Source organism: Acanthochromis polyacanthus, chromosome 11 (assembly GCF_021347895.1).
Source record: "Acanthochromis polyacanthus isolate Apoly-LR-REF ecotype Palm Island chromosome 11, KAUST_Apoly_ChrSc, whole genome shotgun sequence".
NCBI lineage: Eukaryota > Metazoa > Chordata > Actinopteri > Pomacentridae > Acanthochromis > Acanthochromis polyacanthus.
In genome coordinates this window covers 22,984,366-22,995,954 of record NC_067123.1, presented here as the reverse complement: position 1 = coordinate 22,995,954, position 11,589 = coordinate 22,984,366, and the positions used below count along the sequence as shown (strand labels likewise).

The following is an 11,589-nucleotide window of genomic DNA, read 5'->3' as shown; positions in this document are numbered from 1 at the left end:
CTTAGTTGGAACAAAAACCTGCAGCCACACTGGCCCTTTGTGGAATGAGTTTGACATCCCTGCTCTACATGGCTTATACAGTGAAACTGAAACTCCAGGATTCTGGGAAAGCTGTAGGCTACAATATATCACTACTAAACGAGAGAGATTTTCCCAAATTTACATGGCTTATAAAGTGAAAGCAAGAATAGAAACTGATACTCCAGTATATTATGATGGCAGTACAACTTATCATTGATCCATTATCAGTCATATTGACTTGTAATCGCCCTTGTGATAACTTAGCACGGTTTCGCATTTCATATCATTGGCTGTAATGTGTATTTAATACTTTTTTGTTTTGGGGGGACTTTTTTTTTTAAAGAGTGTTGAAAATGGAGTTTGGTTTCTTCAATTATACCAAAAAGTTCATCCAATCATGATGCAGGACTTTGATTTTGGAAAAAAAAAGTTCAAAAAGTTATAACCCTAGTATACATGCAAAAAACGCATCGGACCTCATTTTATTTGTAGGTACCTCTATATTAAATGGCCACATTCTATGCTCTATGATTTCTGCCACGAATTTTTTCAAGATTTCAGCCGTTGGAAATCATACAACAACTGAGCAGCCTTGGAGGAGTACTGCCCTCTCTGACTGTTTTTTTTCCTCTAAATCTATTTCTATTTACTCCTCCTCAGTACTGAGTATTTAAACATAAGTATAACTTCAAAATATGAATTAATGGGGACATATATGAAATATAGGGAACAAGAGACAAAGCCAATGAGGTTGTGTTGAAATTACACACAAGCATTAATGTTGCCAGTAGTGTTAAAGAGAAAAATACTGCTCTAGCTCAACTTCTTTATTGAAGATTTCATTAGTACTAAGTATGGTATCCATATGAAGGGAGAACTAGTGGCTGTCATCAATAAAAAATATTCTAAGACATGAATATTTTGCTTTTGGTTCCTGACTTTTAAATACTGTAGCAGAGAAAAAAATATCCAATATCATTTTAGTTGAACTGTAAGAGAGAACCTATCTGTATGAGCAGTTTGTGTACAGCTTTGGGAACCAGAACAATCTATTAAATGTAGCTAAAAGTTTAATAAATCAAAATTAACCACTCTAAAATCTGCATTTTGTAACACCCTTGTTCAACAGCTTCTGACTGCCTTTACTGCCTCATGTGGATCATTGCTGGCAGGAGTGTCGCATTAAAAAAAGAAGAAAGAAAAGAAAGAAAAAAAAACACTTCACCTTAGCATAATAGTGGTGAAAAACTCCACAATATACCTTCAATATAAAGACATCCCTATCACCAGTTTCATATTTGTGAGCTGTAACATTGCAGGACTTATTTTATTCAGCACAATACGAAAAAAGCCATTACTCTTTGTTAAAATTAGATTTACATTCCTGCTACTGTGGAAGAGATTCATTAAATGGATCCAAACACGTCTAAAAATAAGGTTTGCAGATCACAAGTTTATTTTGGCCATTTGCTTTGCACCAGTGACACTAAACCCCATTTCACTCCATTATCTTAATAATAACCGATAGCACAACAAAGCAGTGAAACACCAATAATAAAACACGGAAGGGAACATCATACCAGAACATCATCGTTGTTCTGCTGTTTTCCAGGTTTTTTTTCTCACTTGTACTCTCTATCATAATGAATTGGAGGACCCAATCACACAGGTGGCCTCTAAGGTGCCAGTGCAAATTCCTCTCGCCTCACCCCTTCGCCACTTCCTCGCTACTACTGTGTGTGCATGTAAACAAAAAATCTGATTGGCGTGAAAATAAAGAGAGGGGACGTGAGGGACCAATCAGAAAAGGGTCTTTGTTTGGAGTTCAAAATAGAGCACTTGAAGCCTAACTGTTGCCTGGATACACAGATTGCAGGCAATTACAGAGCCAGATTACAGTGGGGTGAAAATAGGTGATACTGTCAATGGAGCACAAATTTGTGCATGTGTGTGGGTGTGTGGGTGAGCGAGGGAGCATGTGACTGTACATGCGTTGAACACAGCGGGCCGAGCATTAGTGTCGATATGTGAAAATGCAGACACACAAATGTTAATGAGTCTCTGTTAATGACATCTGTAACAGCGCTGTGTGAATGGAAACGCAGGTTTTCACATGGATTCATGCAATATTACCACCTTGTCTACTTGGAATTCTGATACAGCTGCTATATATGAAAGACAACTGATAGAAAAGAAGGAGCAAAATTACAACAAACACTATCAAATGGAAGGATAAAACATGAATTTCTATCATCGGTCACAAGAATTCTGCTCTCTTCGAGTGTTGAGGCAAGTGTTGTATTTTTCAGATATAACACAAGTGCACTGCACAAACACAGTCTACGGTCAACAGTTACCTATGCTGCACCATGAGAGCTACGAGGTCTCTGGTTCATAGTCTTGGAGCCACAATTTTTTAATTTGGATGTTTTGAGAAACTCATCAGTTCAAATTGTTCTCTCAAAGCCTTGTAGGTCTTTAAAGTAATTTGTCAATGTCTAATATCCGACTGTTTCAAAACAGCCTCGTGCTAAAAGGATACTTGTTTTCTTAAAAACAGATCAGAGGGAAAGTACACAAGGCCCCTGGACTGCAAGAAAAGCCAGAACACCCTGTAGCTCATTAGCTTTTTTATGAAGTGGGCTGCACATTTTCCACTTTCGACAAAGTGAAGGGTATCTTTCCCTCCTCTGTACCTGGCGGCTTAGTGACCACATCCCCCAGATCCCTACATCCTCTCCACTTTGACCCCGACTCTCCTCTCCGTTCCCCTTCCCCTGGTCTGTGGAACAACCTCTCTTTCAAGTTTGCCCTGTTGAGGATCCAAACGACCGCCCCCATTGCTGCCAGGGCAGAACCGAGGCAGGAGAGCCCGATGCCGGCCGCAGCGCTAGCGTGCAGCCCCTTGTTAAAGCTGACAGCCTGGGCATCCACAAAGAACAGGTCTCCCTCTCCGAATGACTCAATTTTGTGAGGAGTGGAGTAACCGACTGACAGGGTGACAATACCTGCAGTCAGGATCAGGAGACCCAGGGCCAAGGACACCTGGAGAGAGACACAGAAAGCGGAGTTGCTCATTTTTTTTGTATAGGTGGCTTTATTTTCTCAGTATCTTTATTCTTTCTTAGGAAAGGTCATCTTGTTGTTTGTAATGCTGGATGAAATTGCCAAATCGGCAGGGGGGCTTGTGTGTAGTCCTATGCCTTTAGAAATACCACCACCCTACTGCCTGTTCATCATGCAGAGACAGTTTTAAAAAGCACTGTATGCACTATTTTACAGGAGTATGTCAGAGAGAATATTTTCAGAGGTGAAGCTCATCGCTGGTGAAAACAACCAGCAGGAGACACCAAGTGTCACAGTGGCGGCTTGTCTCTGTCTGGGGCTGGCAGGGACAAGGACTACCTAGAGGACATGGACTTGCCAATTTAGAAGAAAATGAGGAAAAATTTCAAATCCCCCAATCCCCTGAACATATCTTACTTTTCTATTACTACATCGTATTTAGTTATAGGGAGTGCATTAAAGACTATCTAAAACATAGTAAGCCTTATTATCACATATAATCAATAGAACTGTCTAAGTCAGACCTGAGGTTTTTTATGCTTGAAGGTATATATAGACAGACAGACAGATAGATAGATAGATACCGATCAGCCACAACATTATGGCCACTGACAAATGACGTGAACAACATTGATCATCTTGTTACAATGCAATGTATCACCCACCTAAACACTCCAGGTCAAGCAACTCTCCAGCCCCATGTCAGCAGCAGTCCTTGATGCCAGTTGCCTCCCTCAGCAGGACAATGCACTCTGACACACTGCAAAAACTGCTCAGTAGTAGCCTGGGGAAAAGGACAGAGCTATGGTGTTCACCAGGGTTCCATACTCCCCAGATTCAAATCTTATTGAGCATCTGTAGGATGTGCCAGGATAAGACTGATCTAGGAGGATCACACCCTGTAACCCACAGGAACCACATAATTCACTGCCACCATCCCACTTCCACAGGACATCCCCAGAGGTCCTGTGTCCATGCCTCACTGAGTCAGAGGAGTTTTAGCAGCATAAAGGGGATCAACACAGTATTAGGCTGGTGGTCATAATGTTATCCCTGATCGGTGTGTATATACACACACAGAGATGCATCAGGCATACCATTATGGCCACCAGCCTAATATTGTGTTCGTCCCACTTTTGCTGCCAAAACTGCAAAACCTGACCCATTGAGGCATGGACTCCACTAGACCCCTGAAGGTGTGCTGTGGTATCTGGCACCAAGTTAGCAGCAGATGCTTCAAGTCCTGTAAGTTGTGAGATGGGACCTTGTTTGTCCAGCACATCTCACAGATGCTCGACTGGTTTGAGATCTGGTGAATTTGAAGGCCAAGTCAGCACTTCAAACTGGTTGTTGTGATCCTCAAAACATTCCTGAGCCATTTTTGCTTTGTGGCATGGCGCATTATCCTGCTGAAAGAAGATAAGGGAATACTGTGTCCATGAAAGGGTGTACATGGTCTGCAACAATGCTTAGGGAGGTGGTACGTGTCAAAGTAACATCAACATGGATGGCAGGGCACATTTCCCCAAGGACACATTGAGGAAATATATGGTATTGCATCTGTTCTGAAACTGCTGTAGCACTTTAATTTCCTGTATAAGATTATCAAAGAATCTATCTATCTATCTATCTATCTATCTATCTATCTATCTATCTATCTATCTAGGACCCAAGGTTTTCCAGCAAAACATTGCCAAAAGCATCACACCACTTCTGCCGGCTTGCTGTCTTCCCAAATAGTGCATCCTGGTGCCATGTGTTCCCCAGGTAAGCAATGCACACGTACCCGGCCATCCACGTGATGTAAAAGAAATTGTGATTCATCAGACCAGGCCATCCTCTTCCATTGCTCTGTGGTCCAGTTCTGATGCTCATATGCCCACTGTTGGTTTCAGCGGTGCACAGGGGGCAGCATGGTCACCCTGATTGGTCTGCAGCTATGCAGCCCCAAACACAACAAACTGTGATGTACTGTGTATTTTGACACCTTTCCATTAAAACCAGCACTACCTTCTCAGCAATCTGAGCAACAGCAGCTCGTCTGTTGGATCGGACCACATGGGCCAGCCTTCCTCCCCATGTGTATCAGTGAGCCTTGGCCGCCCATAACCCTGTCGCCAGTTTACCACTGTTCCTTCCTGTGACCACTTTTGATAAATACTGACCACTGCTGACCGGGAACACCCCACAAGAGCTGCAGTTTTAGAAATGCTCTGATCCAGTCGTCTAGCCATCACAATTTGGCCCTTGTCAAACTCCATTTTTCCTGCTACTAACACATCAATTTTGAGGACAAAATGTTCACTTCCAACCCACTAACAGGTGCCATGATGAAGAGAAAATCAGTGCTATTCACTTCACCTGTCAGTGGTCATGATGTTATTCCTGATCAGTACATGTATATATGAACTGAAAAGAAAACATGACCTTCCAAACTGCAAGTTTATTGTCCTTCAATTTACTCTGTGTACAGCAGAAAAAAACATTCATTGGAAAACACTCTTAATGCGTAGAGATGCAGTGGTTTTACCTTCCAGACTGCTGAGTTCCACCGCAGGGCTGACCTCTGGCTCTGGACGAACCCTCGATCCTCCGGGTCTCTGTCCCACATGGAAGACGAGCACTCTTCATAGAAGTGGTGTAAATAGGAACGAACTCCAAACTGAAGGCAGCTAGAACCTCCCTGGAAGATTGTTGATGAGATGAGATGAGATGAGATGAGATGAGATGAGATGAGATGAGATGAGATGAGATGAGATGAGATGAGATGAGACAAACTTTTATTAATCCCACAGTGGGGGGGATTTGCATTGTTCCAGCAGCAAAGATAGTGCAAACATTAAGGAAATGTAATACAAAAAACAAAACAAAACAAAAGAAACAGGGCATACAGTACATATGTACTAGTTATAGCAATAACATTATTACATGCCAGGGCATTTGAAAGGTGTCTGTATTGTACTGAGAAAATGGTGTGTGCATTACTGTTGTAAGCCTCAAATTTGGCATTTGATCATCATCCTCTTTTCAAATCAGATGTGATTGAACCTGAATGACAACAATAACAGCCTGTCAATCACAAGGTAGCCACACCCTAAAGCACACCCTGCTTTATTTTCTGTTTTACTTTAAATGAGACCATAATTTACTTCATGAAGATGACGCTGTAGGGAAGTGGACTTTAAACTAGTGAATAAGAAAATCAGCTCATTAGGGCAGTGTTCACTGGTTCATTTTCTCATACACTTGAATACATTGGCTCTCTTTTTGTAACCACAGAAGTCGCCCCCTGCTGGGGGATGACTTCACTTTGCAGACTTGGAGGTTATTTCCATCTTTTGTATACACCAAATGAGAGTTGCTAACTACGTCTCGGTGTACTTTTTGACATAGTTACAGTTAGCTTCTGATTTCAACCTCTACACAAGACAGTTTTGGAATTGGTAATCTCATGCTTTAAGAAAGGCTTAGAGATGAATTGCACTGTGAATATTTCTAACTTACGGCAAATATATGGCTCGAGCAGTTAGCTTAGCTTACCATAAAGACTGGGGTTAGAAGGAAATACCAAGCCTCATCATTGTTGGTCCCCAAAAAACCTGACTAGCACAGCTGCACTCAATTTATCCTCACTAGGGTCGCGGGGGGTGCTGGAGCCTATCCCAGCTGACTCCGGCGAAGGCAGGGGACACCCTGGACAGGTCGCCAGTCCGCCGCAGGGCTACATATACAGACACACACTGACATTCACACCTACGGGCAATTTAGAGGTATCAATTAACCTCAGCATATTTTTGGACTGTGGAAGGAAGCCGGAGTGCCCGAACATGCAACATGCAAACTCCATGCAGAAAGATCCCAGGCCCAGGCCGGGATTTGAACCGGGGATCTTGTTGCAGCAAGGCGAAAGTGCTAACCACTAGCCCACTGTGCAGCCCCATAACAAATATGTGCACGGAATTTGGAGGGTTACCAAAGATGTCCTCTTAATGTTCTGTGATAAAATCAAGTCAAAATAGGTCATCACACAGAGAAACCGAAGCTCACCTCACTGCTGGAGGAGTCTCCTCCTGAGCCAGAAACACAGGCCTCAGAGCACAGCGCCATCACACACCTTGTACACCTGCAGTGCAGATACAAATTCATACTGTTAGCAATTATAGCTCTCAACAGATTGATATGTGTACATATCAGCAGCTTGGCTGTTAACACAAACATTGTTTATCTGCTGAATATGGATTTCCTTCAATAAAAGCCTCCCCTCCCAACAGAGACTCGTCATAAATCTTGGCCAGTGTCATCGGATTGCCCCAGTTATTGTTGCTGCATGTGAACGATTGACGGCTACCGTGGCCCCGAGGTGACTATCACCACCCACGGATGAGTCACACATATGCAAGTGCGTGCACACTGTATTCATGTCATTCTGTTATTATTCTCCTAAGGCTGCTTGGTTGATTTACTTCATTCTTTACCTTGAAACTGTTTCTCTAAGCTGCACACACATGCCTGTGCTCACTCTGTAGCATACAGTTTAACCCGACTGCATTAAAAACTGCAATCCTGATGACCAAATTAACACTGAAGAGGCCCAAGCAGAGAACATGCAGCTCAGTTAATGACATGCTTTTACTCTCTGTCGCTGCAAAGAATGAAATATTACCAAAATCTGTCCAATAAACTGGGCTGTTGTAAGTCGATTTTCTTTACAATCCCTTGATTGTAAAGTGCAGGGACATAAACAAAGCAAATGCACAACAGAGGAAAGAAAACTGTTCAAGAAAGCTTAGCTAAGGTGATTAAAAAAGGTCAGCATAAATGGGCTAAATTATCTAAATAACCAGATGCATTTTTTGTTTTTATCTTGAGTAAACTTTGAGAAGCATTTACAAAGTATCACGTTACTGTTCAAATAGAACACAGACTAAAGCAAGACTCCATTAGCTGAAAGCCTTGTTTTTATGGCTTTAATATCCCATTTTATTTGTCTCTGGGTTAGTTTCTCCTTATGAAGGAAATGATCTGACCTTTCTGGTTGTGTTCATGGGAAACTCAAGACAATTAGAGGGATGAAACCAAAAGAAAACGAGGTAGGAGTGCACATAACTAATACAATTTTCTTTTCCAAATATGCTTTTAAATGAATTTGTGGAGCACTGACTATGGACTCCACTGGTGGAGAGCAACTTCATGTACTGTGGTCCTGTATTTCACATTTGTGGGTATTTGTCTACATTATACCTTTGCTCCACTACATATATTTGACCATGATAGTTGCTGGATACTTATAAGATGTTTCATTATTACAGATTAAACTACTGGATATCTTAATCAGCTACAACAATAAAATGTTATAAGTTGATGCATTACATTTTATTTTGAAAATCAGAATTAAACACACTAATTTACTTGCAGCATAGAATACAGAGAGGTAGATTTATTCCCTTTTCATTTTTAGTTATTGAGCTGGATAAATCTGGATTTAAGAAATAATTTTAAAGATCTCTACTGTTTTTACTGACATATAACTTATTTAACTTTTGACTCTTCTTAAAGAGTAAAAAATGCATCTCTGTGGCGGTACTACAATAGGATTCAAGAGATGAACAACCATGACAAGTAATTAAAACCAAATATATTAACGTACCCACGTTTTCAACCAAAGACATATTGGTATCAGTGTTAATGTTAAAATTAGCTGATACGCTTTTTAATTTTTTAATTTTTTACAATACATTTCACAGAAAAAGATGCCTGGGCTGTTTCAAAATGATGTCACTGCAAAATTTGTTCAGTGGCTCCAACAGAATTGTTCACAATACTTTCAGCACTGTCTGCAGCACATGTAGCAGAGTGTGAATCACAGCTGAGCAGATGGTGGCGCGGAGTCAAGCTGTGTTATCATGGTAAGCTGCTAACTAGTTTATGAAATCCACAAAGTGATGGAAAGTTCATCAACAGAATTTTCAAGGCCATTTAAGATACCTGACTACTAAATTATGAAAAACCGACTTAGCTAGCTTCTAACTGCAGCAAGAAGCAACAATATAACACTAATGCTAATTACCTCTGTGTTCACCACTGACACTTAAAAAAAAATCATAACTTCTCAGTAATTCATTCATTTAGCTACAGCTTACTTTTCATGGTCAGACTTCCAGAGAAGCAGCTTGATCTCTTCCAATCATGCTGGACTCTATGCTAACGTGGGAGTCAACTGCTTTCCTGCTGGAAGACACCAAATAGCCTTGAAGTAGAGCACCAGTCAGACTCAAATACTAATAAAAACCTACAAAACAACAATTCTAGTTTCTTAATTTTACTATCAAGCCAAACTAAAACACTTACTGTAATAACAGAATTAAACAATTTAGGGAGTCATCCAATCTGAAGAGCACATTTCTCAAGTTAAATGGACAGACCTTTATCAATCTCATTGGCCTGGGCTGTTATCTGTCTGTCTCTGCTGTCCTTTATGTCTCACCCCATCACCCTCACCCCAACTGGTGAAGGCAGATGGCTGCCCTCCTCTGAGCCTGGTTCTGCTCGAGGTTTCTTCCTGCGAAAGGAGACTCAAGTGCAATTTTGTTGGGTTTTAATCTTGTTTACTTATTAAGGTTAAGGACCAACAACAATAAACAATATCATAGGGTCCTAACTTAATTTAAAACTAGTTGGGTGAATTAGTAACATCAATCTGTTTCTTTCTCTCTCGCTCTCTTTTAAAATCTCAAAGCACTTTGGCTTAATTGCATTTTTAAATTTGTGGAACATAACATTGTAATGCAATTTTAAATTGCTTACAAATTAGGTCATGATCATAAATAAGTGATCACATAACAACTAACTATGTGTAAAGTTGGAAACACTGGCTTACCTAAGCACCTTATACTGTTATTTCAGGTCCATATCAGAGCTGTCCGTGGTGCTAGTAGGCCTAAGTTTTTCCCCAACTTTCCTCTACACTCTCATTTCGGTTAGGTCCCTCGTTTACCCTCTTAAAAACCTGCATTAAAAACAAATTCTAGCTCTCACTTATCTCATTGGCTCCTCAGACGCTCAGAAAATGCAACAGTGTCTCTTCACCGGCCCGCGCTACTCTAGGAGATCGTATTCTAGATCGCTCAGAATAAAACAGACAGACGACGGATTTCGACGCAGCTGGTGGCATCTCCTGTAAACACAGAAACATTCAGGCTGGTGGTCATCTCTTCTCAACACGCACAAACTAACCAGCGCTGGACACCCGTGAGTCATCGCGGCCGTGCAGCCGCTCACTCACACTTTTCTCTCGATTCACTTTCTCCTTTTCCTCTCTCTTCCCATCTGCAGACTCGTCTTTTCACTCTACTAGACTTTAGAAGCAGTGAAGGACTCGCTCTTACCCCGCTGGCCGGAGCGCTGGCTCGTCTCACTGGGGCTCCATGTGCGGTCGGACCGGTGGATCTCCTGGCTGCTGCTGATGTGAATCAGCGGAGAGGACACACTGAGCATGCGTGTAGAAGGATCGGGAGAAAACAAACAAACATGGAAACTGTCAACAATATGTGACAAATGTTAACCCATGACCTGTCATTCGTCAGACAAATTCAGCTCTTTGTCCATGCAGCTAAGTGAGAAAGTTTTCTAATATGGTCTGTCTCTTCAATATCCTCTAACATCTGGCAACATCTGCTCAACTAGTGAAACAGCACGAGCATGTCTCTGGACTGTTAAGTGGAAGAGGTCACTTTATTCTAAGATCACAATCCTACATCTCCATTAAATAAAACGGGATTTAGAGAAGTGAATTTAAGTGAACAAAATTTGACCTTAAGTTATAATTTTAACATAACCTGATTTATACAACACACACACACACACACACACACACACACACACACACACACACGTGTGTGTGTGTGTGTGTATGTATATATGAAGAGTTCATTTGCACAAACAGGTAACTCAGTTTTTAGAAAACTCATTTTTTTTATTGTTTACTTGAGATAATAATAACACTAATAATTTATTTTTTCCTCTATTTTGTCATGCATTTTTCTACTGAGTCAAATCCACTCAATTTCAGTGTGATTGATATTATCTCAAGTAAATAATAAAAAAAAAAGTTTTCTGAAAATGTATCAAAACGGAATTCTGTTTTTGCAAAAGAACTCTTCATATACACTACCTGTCAGAAGTTTGGACACACCTTCTCATTCCATGATTTTTATTTGTTTGTCTTATTTTCTACATTGCAGATTGAAACTGAAGATGAACACTTTTTGTTTACAACATAATTTCATATATATTATTTTATAGTTTTGATGACTTCAGTATAAATCTACAATGTAGAAAATAATGAAATAAAAACCACTGAATGAGAAGGTGTGTCCAAACTTTTGACTGGTATATATACACACACACACGCAGGAGATTAAGGTATTCGTCTCTCCAAACTCTATTGGTGGGGTGCCACAGTTTCACTACCTGCCTAAAGGATGAAAACCAGATTGAGACCCT

The 11,589-nt window shown here is 40.8% G+C and overlaps 1 protein-coding gene across 2 annotated transcripts; it reads right to left on the bottom strand.

Annotated features, from left to right (window-relative positions):
- Window positions 1-1,454: 1,454 nt before the first annotated feature.
- On the bottom strand, window positions 1,455-10,608 carry nrsn1l (neurensin 1-like). Of its 2 annotated transcripts, XM_022211950.2 has the most exons (5): window positions 10,473-10,584; window positions 9,228-10,261; window positions 7,135-7,210; window positions 5,618-5,770; window positions 1,455-3,066 (listed from the first exon to the last, which is right to left on the bottom strand). In XM_022211950.2, the coding sequence occupies exons 3-5, from the start codon at window positions 7,192-7,194 to the stop codon at window positions 2,653-2,655; spliced, it is 627 nt and encodes a 208-aa protein (XP_022067642.1). In that variant the 5' UTR covers window positions 7,195-7,210; window positions 9,228-10,261; window positions 10,473-10,584; the 3' UTR covers window positions 1,455-2,652. The 2 variants fall into 2 exon arrangements, with proteins under 2 accessions (XP_022067642.1, XP_022067641.1); XM_022211949.2 differs by lacking the exon at window positions 9,228-10,261 and having other exon boundaries at window positions 10,473-10,608.
- Between the last annotated feature and the right edge of the window lie 981 nt (window positions 10,609-11,589).

Coding starts and splice junctions, on each gene's coding strand:
- nrsn1l (XM_022211949.2), bottom strand. CDS start 7,194: ATGGCGCTGTGCTCTGAGGCCTGTGTTTCTGGCTCAGGAGGAGACTCC. Junction 5,771..7,134: donor GAGACTCCTCCAGCAGTGAG/GTGAGCTTCGGT, acceptor ACAATCTTCCAG/GGAGGTTCTAGCTGCCTTCA. Junction 3,067..5,617: donor GGAACTCAGCAGTCTGGAAG/GTAAAACCACTG, acceptor GTCTCTCTCCAG/GTGTCCTTGGCCCTGGGTCT.